At 38.3% G+C, this 24,154-nt stretch overlaps 1 protein-coding gene across 1 annotated transcript in view; it reads right to left on the bottom strand.

Moving 5' to 3' along the window:
• DNAH7 (dynein axonemal heavy chain 7) overlaps nt 1–24,154 on the bottom strand; it is a 259,565-nt gene that overhangs the window by 221,626 nt on the left and 13,785 nt on the right. Inside the window, 3 exon segments of the mRNA XM_070388877.1 lie at nt 10,453–10,600; nt 11,334–11,442; nt 16,542–16,604. Coding sequence (XP_070244978.1) covers nt 10,453–10,600; nt 11,334–11,442; nt 16,542–16,604 — 320 coding nt within the window.

Raw genomic sequence — 24,154 nt, 5'->3', positions numbered from 1 at the left:
ATTTACTTCAAAATCTGTACCAGATATGATCCACATTTAGCGACTTCCTCTGGGGCTCCTATGTTCACATATTCAAAGCAATAAATTGTTCTCAAACAGCTTTATCCTCTTTATCATTGATTGTATCATGCTGCAGATCCCAACTTCATCTGGGATGGATACAGGTTAGTGACAGTGTAATAAAATACTTTTTCCCACTAACTGTCCAGTGAGTGGAGACAGGAGGTTTATTAAATATCTGTCTTAAATATCATACCAAAGTAGGTACTCAGAATGGATCTTATGACTTATTTTGTCTTTTGAAAATCTAGGAATCCACTATTCTGTGAGCTTTACACTTACTCTTTTCAATTAAATGGACCAGAGGAAAGAGTCAAGGCAATGTCTCAAGCAGTGTCTCAGGTAATGTCTCAGTTTAATTCAGTATGTAGATTTAGGAATGAAATCTGCCTAGGAGACTCCTGAAAAAGGTCAAGACTTGCAGTCAACAGGTACCAAGGAAGGAAATGAATACAAAGGCTAAGAACAAGGAAGTTATCTGAACAGCTTTATGCCAGCAAATTAGACAATTTAAATAAAAGAACATATTGATGCTTTTGAACTGTGGTGTTGGAGAAGACTCTTGAGAGTCCCTTGGACTGCAAGGAGATCCAACCAGTCCATTCTGAAGGAGATCAGCCCTGGGATTTCTTTGGAGGGAATGATGCTAAAGCTGAAACTCCAGTACTTTGGCCACCTCATGCGAAGAGTTGACTCATTGGAAAAGACTCTGATGCTGGGAGGGATTGGGGGCAGGAGGAGAAGGGGATGACAGAGGATGAGATGGCTGGATGGTATCACCGACTTGATGGACATGAGTTTGAGTGAACTCCAGGAGTTGGTGATGGACAGGGAGGCCTGGTGTGCTGCGATTCACAGGGTCGCAAAGAGTCGGACACGACTGAGTGACGGAACTGAACTGAACTGAAATCCTTTAGGATTTAGGATTTTTGTCTTTTAAGACAAAGTAATAAATGTTTATCAAATGAGGGAATAAGCGTATGTAAAGACTGGTGAGAGCGTCAAGATATTTTGTGGTTGGAAAGAGAAGGGTTATTTTAACGACAAAAGAAACCACCTTATTATTTTGGTGTTTGCATAGTAAAAAGATACTACTGACCATCATGTTCTTCAGGAATCAGGACATCTGGGCTCAGATTCTGCCACTATAAAGTATATGACCTTAATAACTGGGTTGTTTTTCTTTTTAGTGGCAGAAATGCTTATCTTATTTAATTTGCTGAATCCTGGCATTCAAATTTCATCCTCTATGAGAGTAACATGGACCTAAAAGGATGCAGCAAGGTTGGGAAAGGGGAGGAGATAGGAGGCTGGCGGCAACAAGAGAGGCTGCAGAAATTCTTGCCATCAGAATGAAGATCCTTTCAGCTCTAACACTCCATGACTCTCTTTTTCTGTGGCCACAGGTGAAAATTCTGCTCACTGGAAACAGTAATAGAAGCTCTTTACTGATCACCTAGTCAGGCCCTAAATAGTTCCACATATATTTTCTCTAAATCATACACCTACTGTTACAGGGCACAGTGATATAATTATTCCCACTGTATAGATGAAGAAACAATGTCAAAGAGATTAAATAACTTCCCCTTTACACATCATTAATTAAATATAAAAACAAGGATTTGATTATCCATAAGTGCTTCTACAGTGCCATGCTCTTTTCATCAAAGCAACATCCCTTTCAGAAATAAATCAATCAATGCTAGAAACACTGTACCTGGTTAAAGGGAAAATATGGTGTATTTTATTTTACAAAAATGAAAGAACAAAATTGATATTTTTTCTCTTTATCAATAGAGATTTTTGATTCAAGATAGTAACACAAACATCTATTTTTTCAAGTTTTTCTGTGAAAATGGTAGTAATGTTAGCCCATGATTGTGAAGCAACTAGAGGGTCATCAGTTGAGGAATTATTTCAACAAATTTCTGGAACATGAAAAGAAGACACAGAAGAGTTGAAACAATTTAAAACACCAGAGACAATAACTCATGCAGGAGAGATTGAAATCTGCCTTAGAGACTCCTGGAAAAGGTCTGGACTTGCAGTCAACAGGTACGAAGGGAGGAAATGAGCACAAAGGCTAAGAACAAGGAAGTTATCTGAACAGCTGTATCCCAGCAAATTAGACAATTTAAATAAAAAGAAAATATTCCTAAAAGGCAAAAAAGTACTAAACATGATTCAAGAATAAATAAAAAATATGATGAGATCTATATCAAATGAACTAATTGAATTAGTATGTATGGATGTGAGAGTTGGACTGTGAAGAAAGCTGAGCACTGAAGAATTGATGCTTTTGAACTGCGGTGTTGGAGAAGACTCTTGAGAGTCCCTTGGACTGCAAGGAGATCCAACCAGTCCATTCTGAAGGAGATCAGCCCTGGGATTTCTTTGGAGGGAATGATGCTAAAGCGGAAACTCTAGTACTTTGGCCACCTCATGTGAAGAGTTGACTCATTGGGAAAGACTCATGCTGGGAGGGATTGGGGGCAGGAGGAGAAGGGGACGACAGAGGATGAGATGGCTGGATGGCATCACTGACTCGATGGACATGAGTCTGAGTGAACTCCGGGAGTTAGGGATGGACAGGGAAGCCTGGCATGCTGCGATTCATGGGGTCGCAAAGAGTCGGACACAACTGAGCGACTGAACTAAACTGAACCTTTTTACAAATAAAAGTGCAGGTCCAGATGGTCTCACTAATAAGCTCTATCAAACAGGTAAGGAATAACTAATGCCAATTCTACAAAAATTCATTTGGAAAATAGAGTGGTTGGAAACACTTCCCAACTCATTTTAAGAAGCCAGTAGTGCTCTGATACCAAAGCCAAAGACAACACAAGATAAGTACAGTCTCATATTATTCATTTGTAGACGTGAAAATCCTTAAAAGTTTAACAAATGTATAAAAGGGATTACACAAAAATAAACAATGATGAAGTTAAAAGAAATGCAAGATTTCTTTAACATATACAAAGCAATTAATGTAAAGGAAACAGTGACAGACTTTGTTTTCTTGGGCTCCAAAATCACTGCACATAGTAACTCCAACCATGAAATTAAAAGACGCTTGCTCCTTGGAAGAAAAGCTATGACAAACCTAGACAGCATATTAAAAAGCAAAGACATTACTTTACCGACAAAGGTCCATTTAGTCAAAGTTATGGTTTTTCCACTAGTTATGTATGGATGTGAGAGTTGGACCATAAAGAAGACTGAGCACTGAAGAACTGATGCTTTTGAACTATGGTGTTGGAGAAGACTCTTGAGAGTCCCTTGGACTGCAAGGAGATCCAACCAGTCCATCCTAAAGGAAATCAGTCCTGAATATTCATTGGAAGGACTGATGCTGAAGCTGAAACTCCCATACTTTGGCCACCTGATGTGAAGAACTGACTTATTGGGAAAAGTCCTGATGCTGGGAAAGACTGAAGGCAGGAGGCAAAGGGGACAACAGAGAATGATATGGTTGGATGACATCACTGACTCAATGGACATGAGTTTGAGCAAACTCTGAGACAGAGTGATGGACAGGGAAGCCTGGCGTGCTGCAGTCCATGGGGTCACAGACTGACTGAACTGAACTGCCATATTTAAAAAATAACAAAAATCAAATGATGATCACAATGGACATCAAAAAAGCATTTGACAAAAATCCAGCACCCACTCATGACAAAACCTCACAAAAAACTACCTTAATCTAATAAAGAATATCTTAAAAACCTACATTTAACATGATAGATAAATGTGAATGACTGAATGCTTTCCCCATAAGATTTGAAATTTCATTGTCACAAGTTTTATTGAACAATGTACTGAAAGATCTACCAAGAGCAAAATGGAAAGAGAAAGAAAAGAAAAACATCTAAACTGAAAATGAAGAAATAAATCTATATTTGCAGAGAACATGGTTGATATGTAGGAAATTCTAAGGAAACTTTTAAAAAGCTCCATAACTAGTAACTAGTAAGGTCTCATGGTACAAAATTAACAAGCAAAAGTCAATTTTTCTATATACTGACAAAGAACAACCAGAAAATGAAATTAAAAAACTTCATTCACATCAAAAAGAGAAGTAGAAGCACTTAAGAATAAGTCTTTCAAAGTCTAAGATTTGTACATTAAAAATGTAAGACACTATTGACAGCAATTAAATAAAATCTAAATCAATAGAGGGAAATAACATGTTCATGGACTGGAAGGCTCAATATTATCGAAATGGCAATTCTCTCAAAATTGATTTACAGATTCAATACATTGTCTACTATATCTCAGTATGCTTTTCTTTTTTTTATAAAGAAGATGACAAGATGATATTAAAGTGTACATACATGGAAATGCAAAAGACCTAGAATAGCCAAAACAATTCTGAAAGAGAATTTTGTGGAATTAAACTACCTGATTTCAAAACTTAATATAAAGCCATAGAGATCAAGACAACACGATAGCGGTGTAAACACAGACAGTTGAAGGGAAATAGAAGCCTATACACAGTCAAATGATTTTTTACAAAGGTGCCAAGGTAATTTAATGAAAACTGTCTTTTCAACCAATGGGGCTGAAACATTTGGATATTGATATGCAAAAAAAAAACCCTTAAACACTTACCTCACAACATAGATACTGAAATAAAGCATACATATAAATGTGAGAGCCAAAACTAAAACTAGAGTTAAGCTAAACATCTAAGAAAACATAATATTTACAATATTATGATAGGAAAAGGTTCTTAGATATGACTCTAAAGGAATGAACTATTAAAAAATCAATAAATCAAGCTTCAAACTTTAAACTTTTGCTTTTTAAAAAATTCCATTAGGAAAACTAAAAGATAAACCACAGACTGAAAGAAAATAGTTTCAAAGGATATATCTGATAAAGAACTTCCATAGAAAATATATAAAAAACTCTTACAGTGCAATAATCAGACAAACAACCCGATTTTTAATAATGGGCAAAAAGTTTAAAACTGAAAAACAAAAAGATTTAAATTGACAATTCCCCAAAGAAATTATGTGAATGCCAAACAACTACAAAAGAGATGTCCATCGTTATTGGTCATTAGAGACATAACAACTTAAAGCCGTGATAAGATCCAACAGTACATTTACTGGAATGACAAAACACAAGACAAAGCATGGGCAAGACTGTGGAGAGATTAGAAACTTCTTTATTCATTCTTATGGGAATGTAAAATAGTATGATGATTTGCAAAAGAAAATTTAGAATTGTCTTAAACATATACCTCCTATCAACACATAACACAGAATTTCTACAACTAGGTATCTACCCAGAAGTGAAAACATATGTCCACGAAAAGACTTGCATGCAAAACTCATAGCAGCATCATTTATAATAGCCCCAAACAATAAGCAAGATGGATTTCAAATACATACATATTGTACAATTCGATTTATGTGAAATTTTAGAAAAGATAATACTACAGAGATAGAAAGCAGATCAATGATTGCCTCGGGCAACCAGTGGTAGAGAGGATTAATTGAAATGGGCAAAAGGGAATTTATGGATGACAGAAGTATTCTAAAACTGGATTTTGGTGAAGGTTGTGCAACAATAGAAATTTACTAAAATTCATTCAATGTACATTTAATATAGGTGAGTTTAATGGTATATAAATTATATCTTAATAAGGCTATGTTTCTTAAAGCCTGTATAGAAGACTATGAAAATATAACATTCAGGGGAAAAAAGGAAAAGACAAACTGCACAAACACAGACTGCAAAGTAATAACAAATAAAGCAACACAGGCTTCTCATCAACAATAATACATGCCATTATGTGGCTATAGAAAATACCGTGTTGTGTAAATAAAATTTGCTAACGGAGTAAAACTTAAAGATTCTTATCAAAAAAAGGGAGGGGTTTAAATATGTCAGGTGATGGATGTGCTAAATTGACTGTAGAAATTCTTTCACAGTGTATATTAAGTCATCACATCATACGCTTTAATTTTATTTGTCAATAAAGCTAGGGGAGGCTTCCCTTGTAGCTCAGTTGGTAAAGAATCTGTCTGCAATGCAGGAGACCCACGTTCAATTCCTGGGTTGGGAAGATCCCCTGGAGAAGGAAATGGCAACCCACTCCAGGACTCTTGCGTGGAGAATCCCATGGACAGAGGAGCCTGGCAGGCTACTGTTCATGGGGTGCAAGAGTTGGACACTACTTAGCAACTAAACCACCACCACCAAATGGGGAAAATGTTAATATTTTTCAATCTAATGTTTTCCAGATTTGTAGGGGAAAATTGCTATTATCCTTTAACTCTGCAGCCAGCTTACTCATCATTTCAAGAGAAAGGCAAAATTAGTGGAGACCTTTATAAAATGAAAGTTTTGGGTTTACTCTCTACAGATTCTCACTGGAAGAGCTACTAAGGGATGGACTTCAGCAAGAAAGAAAATGAACCTAGAGGTAAGAAGCAGAATGCAAAGACTATTTTCTAAAAAACTAGAAAACATGTTAGTAAATCTAAGTAAGTGTTAACTTTAGGAAAAAAAGAGAATGGGGAATTTAAGGACTTGGTAAAACTAAAATATTATAGAACTATTGGTAGAAATAAAATAAGCAATCACATGAAAAATGCAAGGAAAGTTCAGAGCTAAGCTAAAGTACTCCAAAGTCCTTTCATATTATTCAGGGAGAAAATGAATCAAATGCATTTTAAACTTAAGAAAATATAAATTACAATGTGTGTGTGTACTTGTGTGTGCTCAGTTGCTCAGCTGTGTCAGAGTCTTGTGACCCCGTGGACTGTAGCCTGCCAGGCTCCTCTGTCCATGGGATTATTTCCCAGGCAAGAATACTGGAGTGGATTGCTGTTTCCTCCTCTGGGGATCTTCTGGAACCCAGGGATCAAACCTGCATCTCCTGCATTAGCAGGTGGATTCTTTACCAATGTGCCACTTGGGAAGCCCCCTATAAACCGTAATACATGGTTTCAAATGCTTGGGTAACCACTAAAACAATAAAAATACATTTTATAACTTTTAAGACAATAGGAATAAAGGAAGAAAATAGAAAATTCGATTCAATAGAAATAATAAAAAAGATTAAATAAAGCAACACATAGTAAAAAAATACAAAATAAGTTGTTAGAATTAAGCTTACATATATAAGAATACCAATAACTAATATTCGATTCAATAGAAATAATAAAAAAGATTAAATAAAGCAACACATAGTAAAAAAATACAAAATAAGTTGTTAGAATTAAGCTTACATATATAAGAATACCAATAACTAATAATGGGATTAAACATGCTACTGAAGTCCAGAAACTCAGACTGAATTGTAATTAGTCCAACTTACCTGCCTCCTGAGAAACCCATATGCTGGTCAAGAAGCAACAGTTAGAACCAGACATGGAACAACAGACCAGTTCCAAATTGGGAAAGCAGTACATCAAGGCTGTGTATTGTCACCCTGCTTATTTAACTTATATGCTGAGTACATCATGTGAAACACCAGGCTGGATGAAACACAAGCTGGAATCAAGATTGCCAGGAGAAATATCAACAATCTCAGGTAAGCAGATGACACCACCCTAATGGCAGAAAGCAAAAAGGAACTAAAGAACCTCTTGATGAAGATGAAAGAGGAGAGTGAAAAAGCTGGCTTAAAACTCAACATTCAAAAAAGTAAGATCATGGCATCTGGTCCCATCACTTCATAGCAAAGAGATGGAATAAAATGGAAACAGTGACAGAGTTTATTTTCTTGGACTCCAAAATGACTGCAGAGGGTGACTGAAGCCATGAAATTAAAAGATGCTTGCTCCTTGGAAGAAAAGCTATGATAAACCTAGAAAGTGTATTAAAAAGCACAGACATCACTTTGCTGACAAAGGACTGTCTAAAAGCTACGATTTTTCCATAGTCATGTACAGATTTGACAGTTGGACCATAAAGAATGCTGAGCACCAAAGAACAGATGCTTTCAAACTGTGGTGTTGGAAAAGACTCTTGAGTCCCTTGGACAGCAAGGAGATCAAACCAGCCAATCCTAAAGGAAATCAATCCTGAATATTCATTGGAAGTACTGATAGCTAAAGCTCCGATACTTTGGCCACCTGATGGGAAGAACTGACTCATTGGAAAAGACCCTGATGCTGGGAAAGATTGAGGGTAGAAGAAGGGGACAACAGAGGATGAGATGGTTGGATGGCATTACTGACTCAATGGACGTGAGTTTTATGGCTAAAAAGATACTTCTGTTTCTTACAACTCGGCAGAAAAGATAATCTGAAAAATCTCCCTGTACAATTCTATAAACACTGAATGTCACAAAGTTCCTTTGAATGCATAGCCAAGTTCTCAAGGAAAAAGGAAATACTCAGGAGGAAAAAGACGGAATGATAAGGCAGAGAACAGCCAAGCCCTGAGGTTACAGCTGCCCTTGTGGGAGAGAGCCTTGGACTTTAATGTTCATGTAGGTCAGGAGATGACTTTGTAGGCTAGAGTTAAATGGAAAATTCAAACCCACACCCCTGTATAAAGCTGCAACCCCAAATAGGCTCTATCTTCAACCAGGGGAGGGCCAAAAATGACAGGCACAGGAACGTAGTGTCAAAAAGACCGTCTGTTTTGACCAGGACACTGGGAAGTGAAAGAGTCGCTTCTAAGAATTTGTAACCAGAGGCCTACCCACCCATGGCTTGAAGTGTTGATTTTACAGTTTGTGTGATCTGAGAGAGCTTAACTGAAAAAAGGTGGTATAAGTGGGCCAAGCTGGTAATGTCCAGTGGTGCCTGGCAAAAGCCAACTCCTAGCCACTCCACAGAGGCGCCTGCCTGGGTTCTAACTGCACAGGAGCCCACGAGACTGCCTTCCTTTCGTAGCACACAGTGACCACTGCCCTCCCCTCAAGATGCCTATCCAGCCAGTAAGATGTCACATGGGGACAGTAAAACGGGGCTTTCCTGGGAGTGACAGTGTAATGTGTCACTAAACTCTTTTCACAAATGGCAACGTGTGCACCTTGAGTCATACTGAAAGAAACGGGCTACTGAACAACTAGCACCAAGCAATGGAAAAACAAAACAACAAAAAAAACAGGCAAAGAGGAACTGGTAACTTGCATCTGTACTGCACCCTGTAAACAGATCTGCACTTTAGACTGGGCAAGCCCTGCCCTGACCATGCTGTTGATCACTTTACCGCAGTTCCTTCCTTTTATGCACAAAAAGATCTACAACTACAGGGAACTCACCTCATCACCTGAATAAAACAAGATGGGGGAAAAAACTGCCCTAAATCTTCCACCAACCACCATACCTAAAACCAGAAAGCCCATTGAGCCCATTCTCTCAACCAATAACAAGTATTAATATTGACACCTGACAGAAGAAATTTTCACATATTGAGGTTCAGGGAAGTCATTCTGGCTTATACATGATTTGGCTTGAACTTCATGCTAACTCTCAACAGCCTGTCTTATGCCCTACCAAACATGCGTTGTACATCTGTTTTAATCATTAAAGAGAAGACTGAATTTCTTAAAGAGAAGACTGAATTTAAAAATCTAAATGGAGTAACTGTTTCAGGCATTTAAAACTGAGCCAGGTGCATGTGGTTTCAGACATATTCCCGCATAACTGAGGACCTGTATTTTCTGAACTGTTATCAACCTCAAGGATACCACCAGTTATGCTCAAAGAAGGCAATGGCACCCCACTCCAGTACTCTTGCCTGGAAGATCCCATGGACGGAGGAGCCTGGTAGGCTGCAGTCCATGGGGTCACGAAGAGTCGGACACGACTGAGCGATTTCACTTTCACTTTTCACTTTCATGCATTAGAGAAGGAAATGGCAACCCGCTCCAGTGTTCTTGCCTGGAGAATCCCATCTGTGGGCTGCCATCTGTGGGGTCGCACAGAGTTGGACATGACTGAAGCGACGCAGCAGCAGCTGTCAGCTACAATTCCTTGTAACTATGCAACTATTCTGTACCCCAACCAATCCTTACTGAACAAGCATCCTTCCTTTTTGCCAGTTCCAAATATAATTCTTGATTTTTGCCTTTTTAAGCCTCCCCCATTTTGTAGTCTAGAGGACTACGAATTCAGATGCATATTGAATCTGCATCTCCCAGACTATAGTCCTAAATTTGGCTTGAGTAAAACTCTCTTCTACCCCTATTACAGAATTTCACTGATCATTCTCATCAGCATACCTTTTCAGCTCATGATATTTAAAAATGGGACACCTTAATAGAGTTAAGCTTAATCTTTCATTATTTATAACCTAACCTCATTTCAACAAGGCTTTCAGGAATCCTTAGAGATGCACAGAATTCTTGTAATTTTAGATTAAAGAGTTTCCAAGGACTCTAACTAGGGTAACACACATTGGTTAGCTCACAGAACTTACATGATGACATTAACAAGGGTGCTTCTGAAGTTCTCTCGTTCTTTATGTGGAGATTTGCTCTTTCCTCTGGAAGTAGATGGTCCAGCATGACTATCATCAATCTGGTCAAGTAACCTGCCCTTTTTCCCAAAGCGTTCCTTGTATTCAGCTTGAATTAAAAAAAAAAAAAAAGTGTAAATTAGTCATCTTTAAAAGTAAGTTAAAATGTTTAAGAGGTTAAAATAAAACACTGAAGTATCTTTTAATGAAAAAACTACATTCTTTAAGTTCTTAAGTAACCACATTTCCTTTCTTGAAGTTAAACTAATCTCAATCTCCTTTGATGTCATCATAATAGAAAGCTTTATTTCAAGAATACTCAATTAATTTTATATTTTGATAAATGCAAATAAACTCAAATTTTCAACGATTTTGCATAGAACCTTCTTAAAATCATTATAAACACAGAATGTAAAATTATTTTAGCAAATTTAAAGAACTATGAGGAAAAGATGTTAACATTTACTGTAATCAATCTAATAAGTCAAAATAAAAATATTAATGTAAATAATTTAGAAGTAATGTTTACAACCTATTACAATCCCCCTTAGAAAAAATATTAGTCTTTGACACAGAGGCAAATTCTGAAAACAGTTACTCAAAGTTTTATTATAAACATTGCAATTCCTAAAATATCAGCCTTTATAGCATTTGCAATAGTCTGAAACAACTAAGACGTGAAATCAAGTATTTTCTGAGGAAACACTTTTGGGGTAAATTTTTCCATTTGATATAAACATAATTATAACTTTCCACTTTCATTGCTTTAACTACATGTTGTGATTTTTTTTTTCCCTCCAGGAAATTTCTTTAAACCTAAGACAGAATATTAGAGTTCTTACCATATGACTGTTCATTTTTAACACTAAACTGCTCTGGAATATCTTCATCCTGCTTTACATTCAAATGGAACGATGGAGCTGCCTGCTGCCACTGGGGCTTTGTACTCACCTGAAATATGAAATTTTAGATAGCATCAACAAAACAAGATAGAAAAAAGGCTTTTTTTTTTCATGAAATGCATAAGAATGTATAAACACAGACATTTTCTCCAACAAATTAGGACATCTTATATTCTTTGCAGCCAAACTTGAAGAAGCTCTGTACAATCAGTAAAAACAAGACTGGGAGCTGACTGTAGCTCAGATCATGAACTCCTTATTGCCAAATTCAGACTTAAATTGAAGAAAGTAGGGAAAACCATTAGACCATTCAGGTATGACCTAAGTCAAATCGCTTATGATTATACAGTGGAAGTGACAAATAGATTCAAGGGATTAGATTTTTAGAGCGCCTGAAGAACTATGGACAGAGGTTCACGATGTTGTACAGGAGGCAGGGATCAAGACCATCCCCAAGAAAAAGAAACGCAAAAAACCCAAACGGCTGTCTGAGGAACCCTTACAAATAGCTGTGAAAAGAAGAGAAGTGAAAGGCAAAAGAGAAAAGAAAAGATATAAGTATCTAAATACAGAGTTCCAAAGAATAGCAAGGAGAGATAAGAAAGCCTTCCTCAGCGATCAGTGCAAAGAAATAGAGGAAAATAATAGAATGGGAAAGACTAGAGGTCTCTTCATGAAAATTAGAGAAACAAAGGGAACATTTCATGCAAAGATGGGCACAGTAAAGGACAGAAATGGTATGGGCCTAACAGAAGCAGAAGATATTAAGAAGCGGTGGCAAGAATACACAGAAGTATACAAAAAAAATCTTCACGACCCAGATAATCATGATGGTATGATCACTCACCTAGAGCCAGACATCCTGGAATGTGAAGTCTAGTGGGCCTTAGGAAACATCACTACGAACAAAGCTGGTGGAGGTGATGGAATTCCAGTTGAGCTATTTCAAATCCTAAAAGATGATGCTGTGAAAGTGCTGCACTCAATATGCCAGCAAATTTGGAAAACTCAGCAGTGGCCACAGGACTGGGAAAGGTCAGTTTTCATTCCAATCCCAAAGAAAGGCAATGCCAAAGAATATTCAAACTACCACACAATTGCACTCATCTCACACACTAGTAAAGTAATGCTCAAAATTATCTAACCCAGGCTTCAATAGTACATGAACCATGAACTTCCAGATGTTCAAGCTGGTTTTAGAAAAGGCAGAGGAATCAGAGATCAAATTGCCAACATCCACTGGATCATCGAAAGCAAGAGAGTTCCAGAAAAAAATCTACTTCTGCTTTATTGACTATGCCAAAGCCTTTGATTGTGTGGATCACAAAAAAATATGGAAAATTATTAAAGAGATGGACATACCAGACCACCTGACCTGCCTCCTGAGAAACCTGTATTCAGGTTAGGAAGCAACAATTAGAACTAGACATGGAAGAAAAAGAAGTATGTCAAGGCTGTATATTGTCAACCTGCTTATTTAACTTATATGCAGAGTACATCATGAGAAATGCTGGGCTGGATGAAGCACAAGCTGGAATCAAGATTGCCAGGAGAAATGTCAGGAACCTCAGATATGCAGATGACACCACCCTTATGGCAGAAAGTGAAGAAGAATTAAAGAGCCTCTTGATGAAAGTGAAAGAGGAGAGTGAAAAGTTGGCTTAAAACTCAACATTCAGAAAACTAAGATCATGGTATCTGGTCCCATCACTTCATGGCAAATAGATGGGGAAACAGTGGCAGACTTCATTATTGGGGGCTCCAAAATCACTGCAGATGGTGACTGTAGCCATGAAATTAAAAGATGCTTGCTCCTGGGAAGAAAAGTTATGACCAACTTAGACAGCATATTAGAAAGGTGAGACATTACTTTGCCAACAAAGGTCCATCTAGTCAAAGCTGTGGTTTTTCCAGTAGTCTATGGATGTGAGAGTCAGACTATAAAGAAAGCTGAGCGCCAAAGAATTGATCCTTTTGAACTGTGGTATTGGAGAAGATGCTTAAGAGTCCCTTAGATTGCAAGGAGATCCAACCAGTCCAACCTAAAGGAAATCAGTCCTGAATATTCATTGGAAGGACTGATGCTGAAGCTGAAAACTCCAATACTTTGGCCATCTGATGTGAATAACCAACTCTTTTGAAAAGACCCTGATGCTGGGAAAGATTGAAGGTGGGAGGAGAAGGGGACAACAGAGGATGAGATGGTTGGATGGCATCACCAACTCAATGGACATGAGCTTGAGTAAACTCTGAGAGTTGGTGATGGACAGGGAGGCCTGGCATGTTGCAGTCCATGGGATCTCAAAGAGTCAGACATGACTGAGTGACTGAACTGAACTGAAAGAAGGCATAAACACACAACAGCAAATCACATTAAAGCCTGTGAATGGCATGGTGTGTGACATTTGGAATACATTAGCAAGTGCTCGCTCTGCTGTTGGTTTGATATGGGTGCCTATTACCTAACATGGGTGTTTATTCCACAGAGTTTACTCAGCCCCAGACATTGGCAAGTGATTTTTCAGCCTTCTATCTTGCTGGACCCCAATGCTAATGAGTTTCTCTACATTCCAGCTCCAGAGGATCTTCCTATTCTCATGACTTTATCAACTAGATTACCCTGGCAACTCACACGTTCATTCTATCATTTAAGGCAGGGGTCATAAATTCTTATACCTACACAGTTCTGGCAAGTATCATAAAAGAGGGAGTAAAGCTAGTGATGATAGCTAATCAGCACCCAGCTTCAGTGCTAGGAAACGTTACAGGGCCTTGGGGACTGTGGCCTAGGGAGAAAACCTCTGTCTTAAAAAAATGCAACAGATAATTAGCTCGAGCCAGCTACTACAATGCCAGAATACAGACCCACTATTGCTAGAACCTACGGCTCTTCAAGAAACCCAGATGGGCAGCCTTTGAAGTAAAATGTACTTATTTTTAAGCACTGACAATTGAATCTGTGTCTTCCTTTCATATTCAGAACTTGATAGCCCATGTTTGCACTGGCTTTTAGTTTTACTCTTCCCAATCCTTTATTGCTACTTTTAAATAAACTACCTGCACACAAATCCTTTTTTCAAGCTCTTCTTTCATAGGAAAGTAAGCTAAGACAGTAAGTCAATGCTTTTCCATCCTTTCATCTGCCTTGCCAATCTTCTGCTGTGATCTTGCTCCATAAAGGATTTCAGGTGAGTGAGATGTTCACAAAGGTTTAGAATCAGGTCCCCAGCTCAGAGAGGATCAGAGCCCCCAGCACTGGGTCACCCTTGATTTCAACAACAAGGATCACCACCAGAAACAAAGGCCTGGAATGAAAATCACTACTACAGTAGTTTTAACTACTGCTGGAAAATTTTATCCAAGAACAAATTTTAATATTCAAATAAAAGTTTCTTAGTTGTTTGTCAGTGAACTTTTTAAAATCTCTTAAAAATATGATCTCCCCTAAAACACATAAAACTCAAAGAAGGCTGAAAAATGCAAGATATGGCCAAATAAGAACATGAAACCAGGTTTAAATAGCCGAAAAAAGCATTTCAGACTAGTATATGCCAATGACAAGAAGGGATTAGTATTCAACTCAGCCACTGACTAGTAAGTCAGAAAATTTTAATTGAGTTTACATCTCTAAACCTGTATACTAACAAGATGCAACAAACTGAGGGTAATTTTGTTTTTAAATTTATTAAATTTTAAACATGTGTCTAGGGGAACCCCAGATCAGGGTGGCTGGAGCCCAGCAGCTGCGGACGGCAGGGCCCTGGCCCTCACAGGCAGAGAGGGTGTAGACACATAAACTGAGCTGAGAACGTGTGGTGAGGCGATGCGCAGCAGCAGGGGCTGATTTTAAAAAAATAAATAAATAAATAAACATGTGTCTATTCCATTTCAAGTCCTGTATTTTAAGCTAGAAAATTTAAGATAGATTTTATAGAACCACAGAAAAGATATGCCTCAATCCTATAGAACTTGGCAGCATAATCTGGCATTATTAAAAAAATTTTCAGTTAAAATGTATATTTTGAAATGTTCATTTACTTTATCTAAGAATAGTAAGTCAAGTTTTATAAGTGAAAAACATCCTCCATCTTAAATTATCAGGAATCTTTCTGTATAAAGCAACAAATTCAATTTTATTAGTTTGTTCTCAGCTTTTAAAATATCTTTCAAAAAATAATCATTTGGACGAAATTTGAGAGTATTATACTAAGTGAAATATGCCAGACATCAAAAGATAAATACTGTATGATTCTACTTACATGAGGTACCTAGAATAGGAAAATACATAGAGACAGAAAGAATGCTGGTTGCTGTGGACTGAGGAGAGGGCAAAACAGAGAGTTAGTGTCTAATGGGTAGAGTTTCAGTTTGGCAATATAAAAAGAGTTCTGAAGACGGATGGTGGTGATGGCTGTACAACAATACAACTGTGCTTAATATTAATGAACTATAGATTAAAAACAGTTTAAATGATCAGTTGTATGTTATGCATATTTTATCACAATTTAAAAAAACAACATTATTTGCACTGAACCTCCACTTAAGCTCAACTTCCAGGAGTTACAAGAGCACACTGAATGTCATTAAATTCAATGTAACTACTAAATGGAAAAATTTATTACAGTCAAGTATATCTTTCCCAGTACTTGTCAACTGAAAATGTTTGTTAACTGCCTCTTCCACAGAACAATGACAATTTATAATCATAATGATAAATTTTAAAAAGATGGTAAATTTCAGTGTTGGAAGATGCATCTCAAAAATCAATAACCCTTCTTACTTTCAAACTCAGAAACTGAGGCTCAGAGATGTATGTGACTCCCTTAGATGGCAGAGTCATTAGTGACAAGACATAACCCCCAGCTTCACTCCCTAATTCCAACACTGAAATATTTCTGCTAGACCACCTTGGAAACATTTCTATCCAGAATATTCAAATATTCAGTAGAGAATAGTAGGAAATTATAGGTTACATTTATTAAGATAGTTATTTTTTATTTTATGTGCACCTCAGAATTTCTCAAACAGAAAATAATCAAATTGAGCACAAAATTAAAAATCATAATTTTAGTTACTTATTTACGAGTTTGAAAACGAATAACATTTTAAAAAGGGCTAAAACCCAATGGGAGTGTACATGTAAATTACCGTAGCCAATTGTGGTAAAATTCTTCCTGGTGTCTTAGGTTTTTCTTTGCTGGCTGATTTATCCTACATGCAAAAAAAAAAAAAAAGGTTTACTCTGTTAGAGCTAAAACTTATTCTCACAATCAAATTTTAGAGTAAAGCACTTAGTATCCAAAATATTCATTCAAAGGCATACTCTACTATTTTTTTAAATTCTCAATGTTTGTCTTGGAATATGGCAAGGCAAGAAAGGAAAATCGTATCCAACAATACCTATCAGAAAGCTTTAAAAATGTGCAAAGCCTCTGGTCCATTACATCATCTCCTTGGAATTTATCTGAATCTCATTAGTGTCCAGGTCTTACTCTGCTCCATCTCCCTTCTCTATCACTAAAATACCATTTTTGTCCTCTGATAACCAGAATGCTCCACTTACTAAGCTGATAGTGTATTCAGGTTAACGTATCCTCAAGTTACTGGAAGTAACATGTACTTCTTAGCAGCAACTTTCAGGAAAAAGTGCTGATCGTTTGAGTAGAGTATGATTCCATGGTAGGAATTTCACTTAGTAAGAGAAGGCACTATCGAGAATCATACTTCCATCTATAAAGCAGATAATATAAGTTGTGCTAATTCATGTTGATCTATGGCGGAAACCAAAACAATTTAATATTGTAAAGCAATTATCCCTTAATTAAAAATAAATAAATTTAAAAATACATATATGTTATGCTTTTTGCTAATGGTCATTTTATTTGCTCTCAGCTCCAAATCTACCCTTTTTGCCTTCCTTTGTGATTCTTGAACAGGACTCTGAACATCTGTCTTTTGCCAACCAGAACTAATAAAAGGTATCAAAACAACTCTGTGAGAGGAGGGGACTCTCTTTCTGGTTCCAGGGTTTTATCATTGTTTCCATGGTATGGCTGCCAGTTAGCATCCTTGCCCATGGGCACCTTCCCAGCCTGTGGTGTGTGGCTGACCCAGTGGCAGACCCCCTCCAGCAGGGTGGCAGGTTTTCATGGGCATCCCTAAGGGCAGCTTTCCAGAAAGTTGCCCTTACATGGCAGAGGGAGATTTCCTTTCAAATTCTTCCACATGCAAGCACATGGTTTTCTTACCTCCCAGCCTAAGCCTACAAAACTTCAGCAAATGCCTTTGCCACCCAGGTGGGCCACAGCCATTTCCTCTCCAAGAGATCTTAATGTAGGCTTCAGAGAAGGAATGTATCTTCCAAGTCTCTTCCCTGAGCCTCTCTCCCACAGTCCCAGAAGGAATGGCTTTGTATCTGCCATTTCTATGTTTTCAGCTACACTATCCAAAACAGCATCCATTAGCCACCTGGAGCCACTGACCACCTGAAATATGGCTCATATGAAGTGAGATGTGTTTAACAGTATAGATTTTGAAGATACAGTACACAGTACAAAAATAATTTTAATTATCTTGTCAATCTTTATATTGATGAGAATATATTTTATATTGATCACACCATGTGCTATGTATTGAGAAGTTTACAAAAATTACCTCATTCAGTTCTCTTTACAGCTCTGTGAGTAAGTAGTGTACCACTTTTGTGAGTATTGCATGCATGAGGACTTTTTAAAAAAATATTTATTTTTCTGCATCATATGGGATCTTTCGTCGTGGTGCATGGATTCTCTAGTCATGGCACAGTGGCTTAGTTGCTCTGGGGAATGTGGGGTCTTAGTTCCTGACCAGGGATTGAGCCCACATCCCGTGCATTGCAAGGCAGATTTTTAACGACTGGACCACCAGGGAAGTCTCCATGAGGACTTTTCAATGAGGTAGTCTCTGCCTCCACAAAGTACACAGTTCAGTCAGTGTTAAAAATTATATGCTTTCATGCAGGATAGGAGATGGTGTGGAACACAGTATTCAAAGAAACTTCCAAAATGAGAAAGGATGGAAACTTAGCCTTGAGTCTCAACTGCATCTCCCAGAGTGGCAGCAACAAGCTTACTGAAGACAGAGTAGCAGCAACAAGCTTACTGAAGACAGCAACAAGCAACAACAGTAGCACAAATGATTATTTGGGAGGGGATATTGGGGTTGATGGTGAAGTAGAAGGTATGACAATTTTCTTATTCAGTTCAGTTCAGTTCAGTTCAGTCATTCAGTCATGTCCTACTCTTTGTGACCCCATGAACCGCAGCACGCCAGGCCTCCCTGTCCATCACCAACTCCCAGAGTTCACTCAAAGTCATGTCCATTGAGTCGGTGATGCCATCCAGCCATCTCATCCTCTGTCGTCCCCTTCTCCTCCTGCCCCCAATCCCTCCCAGCATCAGAGTCTTTTCCAATGAGTCAACTCTTCGCATGAGATGGCCAAAGTACTGGAGTTTCAGCTTTAGCATCATTCCTTCCAAAGAAATCCCAGGGCTGATCTCCTTCAGAATGGACTGGTTGGATCTCCTTGCAGTCCAAGGGACTCTCAAGAGTCTTCTCCAACACCACAGTTCAAATATTAGAAAATGATTTACTGAATTCCTACCATGTGTCGAGCTCTCTTTAAGGCACTGGATATGGACAAAACAAAGTCCCTCCCCTGGTGGAGCTTACATTCTAGTGGGGATAGAGATAGCTACTTCAGAATAAATATAACACAATTTCAGGAAGCGGTAAGTACAAAGGAAACAATAAAACTGGGTAAAGGGATTGAGTGCGGAAAGACAGAGAAGCACTTGGTTAGATTACGGTAGTGAGGCCTCTTTTCAGACATTTTGTTTGAGTAAAGATGTAAATCAGGGACAAGAAAGGGCTGGATAGGGTTGCTGCTATATTATAGAAGACATGGGCTTGGAGGCTTGATCGGCCTGGCTGGCAGCAGAGAACCATCACTGTCTCCTCTTGGAGTAACCTCCAGTCCCGGTTTGCTGGAGACAGTCCCGGTTCACACCTCTTACCTAAGCATTAGCAGTAGCACTTGCACCCTCAATGGCATCACAGTTTGTGTGATAAATTACACCATCGTGGTATTTATCACGCAATGACACACAAAGGTGTATTAACCGTCCTGGTAGCAATAAATAAGGTCAGTGAGAAGGAAACCAGAGTCATTACCAAGGATAGTTCAACAGCTTTTAATAAACCAGGCAATAGGAGATAATGGACCTTGATTTGCAGAAAATGCTAGCGACTGAAGGTCACATAACCTTGTTAAGACACAGCTCTGAACCTCTGCTCCCCTGGTCAGAAAGATCAAAAGGCCCTGTATTAAAGTAAACACAAGTCTTCATCTTGGTTTTCAAAGCCTCCTCAATATGCTCTAAACTTTTCACTTCTCAGCATCTGTTATAGTTACTTCATAGCCTTGTAACTCTAATCAGCCAATGAAAAGTGACCACCACATCAGGTAGTTTAAGAAGAGGTGTGCCTCATTCATAGCAGTCTCATTCCTGCCACAGCCAGTGAGGAGGCAAGTGTTTCTGCCAGTGTTGCTATAAGGTGAAGGAGAGCTAACTGATTCTCATCTGACTTCACATGATCAAGGGGTAATCTCTGTTAGGTTAAGTCTCTGAGATTTGAGGGTCTGTCTGTTATTTCAGCTAGTATTAAGTACCCTAACAGAGCCACCAATGTGTCTCTCAATATCCCTGTTAAAATCAACACTTTCTTCAAGACCAATACTAAATTTAGATTTTTAAAAAAACCCTCCAATTGCAGGTGAGCAATTTTTAAATATGTATAGCACTCTCTTGGTAATTCTCTTATTGTTTAAATTCTGTCTGAAATATAATTTGTGTATGTATTTATCCTGCTCTCCTACCCTGATAATCTGCTCCATCTCGGCCTACTAATAATTCAGTCTTACAGAGTTGGATAAACTGACCTTAAAATAATTGACTTTATCATAATAAAAATTATAAATTGGTTAACCAAGCCTTTAAAAAGTAAAGAGAAAGGAATTAGGGCCAAAATGGCAGAGCAGGAAAACCCTGAGATCACCTCCTGCCATGGGCACACCAAAATCACAAATAGTTACAGAACTCTCAATGAGAATGACCTGAAGACTTATAGAAACATATTCTGCAACTAAAGATATAAAGAAGAAACCACAATAAGGCATGTATGAGGGACAGAGATGTTACATAGTCAAGTGACTCACAAAAAGGAGAATAATCTCAATTGCAGAGATTCTCCTGAAGGAATCTCTCTGAGCTCTGTATGAGGCTCTCCAGCCAAGAGGTCCTCCAACCAGTGAGGCAAGCCCCTGGAATGTTTGGCTTTAAAGGCCAGCATACTTGTTTTTGGGAGAGCCAGAAGGCTCTAGGAAACCAGACTTTACTCTTAAAGGATACATGCAAAATCTCACACTCTCCAAGGCCCAGGGCTGAAGCAATAATTTGAAAGGAGCCTAAGTCAGACCCACTTACTGATACCAGACAGCCTTCCAGAGAGGAAGGAGGCAACTGGGACTCAACTTGGAGACACAAATGCTGGTGACAGCCATTTTGGGGAGCTCATTCTACCATAAGGACATTGGTGCTAGCAAGTGCTGTTGTAGAACCCTCCCTCTAGCTTACCAGCACTGGTACACAGCCTCACCCACCAGCAGACTAGATGCCATCAACCCCTTTCAGCTCCCAGCCACCTAGAAATTTGGCCCTAGCCATCAGAGGGGCCCAGGAACTGGACCACTCACCATCAGGCAGACATCAGATCCCAGATCCTGGACCTTGCAGACAGACACATCAAGAACTGGCTTTACCCACCAGGGAGGCAGCATTAACACTGGGACCTGGCCTCACCCACCAGTGGAGCCAACAGCAACTCTGGGACCCTCAAAGCCAGAGATCCTGAGATGTAACTCCAACCACCAGTCGACCAGCACTAGCAACATTACACTGCCTCACTCAACAGCAAATGAACACCAGTCCCAGGAGCACCCTCAGTCCTGGAACCTTGCCCACAAGTAGGCTGATATTAGCTCTGGGACACCAAGACTTGCAGCCAGCCCCCCTCAAGACCCCACTCCACCCACCAGTGGGCTGGCACTAGCTCCAGGACTGCCTGGAGCTGTGCAACCAGCCTTCTCATGACCCAGCCCTGTCCACCAGTTGTTGGCAGCCTCCATACTTGGTAGGGCCTGGCAACCAATCAGTCTGGAGAAGAGGTAGTCAGTAGCCACCCTGCCATGGTAGAAGGGCCCACATAGCCCACACAGAGGGCACCCTAGAGCACTGAGCTCTTGTGACCAGAGATGAGTATGCTGCTGGGCCTCACAGGGGATCTCCTACATAAGGCCACTTCTCCAAGATTGGGGAAAGTATCAAACTTACCAATTATATAGAAATAAAAATACAGAATTAGGCAAAATTAGGAGACAGATGATATAGAGGAATAGATCAACACTAGATGACAGAGTAATGGAAATCATTCAAGCTGAAAAGCAAAAAAGTTTTCAATAAGAAGTTTATGAGTTTAATGTTGTTCTCCAGGACAACATTAAATTTACCAACACTCACATTATAGGGGTCCCAGAATAAAAGAGAAAGAAGAGAACACATTTGAAGACATAATAGCCAAAAACTTTCTTAATCTGGGAAAGGAAATAGACATTCAGGTCCAGGAAGCACAGAGAGTCTCAAACAAGATCAACCCAAAGAGAGGGCCTCAACATTACACACTGTAAATTAAAATGGAAAAAAAATTAAAGATAGAATATTAAAAGCATCAAGGGAAAGGCAACTAGTTATAGATAAGGGAACTCTCATAAGGCTATCAACTGACTTTTCAGCAGAAACTCTGCAGGCCAGAAGAGAGATGGCATGATACAGTTAAATGGATGAAAGGGGAAAAAAGCCTACAACCAAGAATACTTTATGTGGCAGAGTCATCAATCAGATTTGAGTGAGAGATCAGTTTTACATACAAGCAAAAACTAAAAAGAGTTCAGCATCACAAAACTGACTTTATAAGAAATGTTAAAGGGAGTTCTTTAAGTGAAATATGAAATAATGAAAGGAAAAAAATCACATACACAGTGAAGAAAGATCAACCACTTACAAAAGTAGAAGGAAGACTAAAAGGTAAAATAGTGAGATTGAAAGTAATGATAATAGGATAATAGTAAGGGACTTTACGACCTGACTTAATCAATGGACAGATCATCCAGACAGAAAAAGTAATAAGGAGACACTGGCCTTAAACAATACATTAGACCAGATGGACTTAATAGATCATATATATAGAACACTCCAACCAAAAGCAGCAGAATACACATTCTTTCTAAGTGCATATGGAACATTTGCCAGGATATATATCACATGCTAGGCCACAAAACAAGTTCCTATAACTTAAAGAAGAATGAAATCATATCAAGCATCTTTTCTGATCATAACTGTAGGAGTCTAGAAATCAATTATAAGGAAAAAAAACTGAAAGAAAACCCCACAAATACATGGAAGCTAAACAATATGCTACTAAACAACCAATGAGCCACTAAAGAATCAAAGAGGAAATAAAAAGTACCTGGAGACTAATGAAAATGAAAACACAATCCAAAATCTATGAAACACAGAAAAAGCAATTCTAAGAGACAGGTTTATAGCAATACAAGCCAACCTCAGGAAATAAGAAAACCTCAGCAAACAACCTAACCTTATACCTAAAGAATAGAAAAAGAATAAACCCAAAATTAATAGAAAAAAAAAAACAATGATTAGAGCAGAAAAATACAAAATAGTTCAGTTGCTCAGTCATGTCCGACTCTTTGTGACTGCATGGACTGCAGCACACCAGACTTCCCTGTCCATCACCAACTCCCAAATCCTACTCAAACTCATGTCCATTGCGTCGATGATGCCATCCAACCATCTCATCCTCTGTCCCCTTCTCCTCCTGCCTTCAGTCTTTCCCAGCCTCAGGGTCTTTTCCAATGAGTCAGTTCTTTGCATCAGGTGGCAAAGGTATTGGAGTTTCAGCTTCAGCATCAGTCCTTCCAATGAATATTCAGGACTGATTTCCTTTAGGATGGACTGATTGGATCTCCTTGCAGTCCAAGGGACTCTCAAGAGTCTTTTCCAACACCACAGTTCAAAAGCATCAACTCTTTAGCACTCAGCTTTATTTATAGTCCAACTCTCGCATCCATACATGACTACTGGAAAAACCATAGCTTTGACTAGACAGACCTTTACAAAACAGACTCAGAAAAAAACAAAAAATAGAAAGGATCAATGAAACTAAGAATTTTTATCTTTGAAAAGATAAAATTGATCAACCTTTAGCCAAATTCATCAAGAAATATATAAATAAAATCAGAAAATATAAAAATAATATAAAATAATATAAAATCAGAAATATAAATAAAAAATCAGGCCCAATAAAATCAGAAATGAAAAATAAGTTATAACATATCACAGAAATACAAAGGATCACAAGAGATTACTATGAACTGTTACATGCCAATAAAATGGACAATCTAGAAATGTACAATCTCCCAAGACTGAATGGAAGAAATGGAAAATTTAAACAGACCAATTACCAGTAATGAAACTGAATCAGTGATAAAACAGAAATTCTTCCAAACAAAATCCTGGACCAGGCAGCTTCACAAGTCAATACCAAACATTTAAAGAAGAATCCGTACCCATTTTCTCAAACTATTC

The sequence above is a fragment of the Bos mutus genome, chromosome 2, assembly GCF_027580195.1.
Source record: "Bos mutus isolate GX-2022 chromosome 2, NWIPB_WYAK_1.1, whole genome shotgun sequence".
In the NCBI taxonomy this organism is placed as follows: Eukaryota; Metazoa; Chordata; class Mammalia; order Artiodactyla; family Bovidae; genus Bos; species Bos mutus.
Note: the sequence above shows the minus strand (reverse complement) of the source record. Positions and strands in the feature narration are given on the sequence as shown.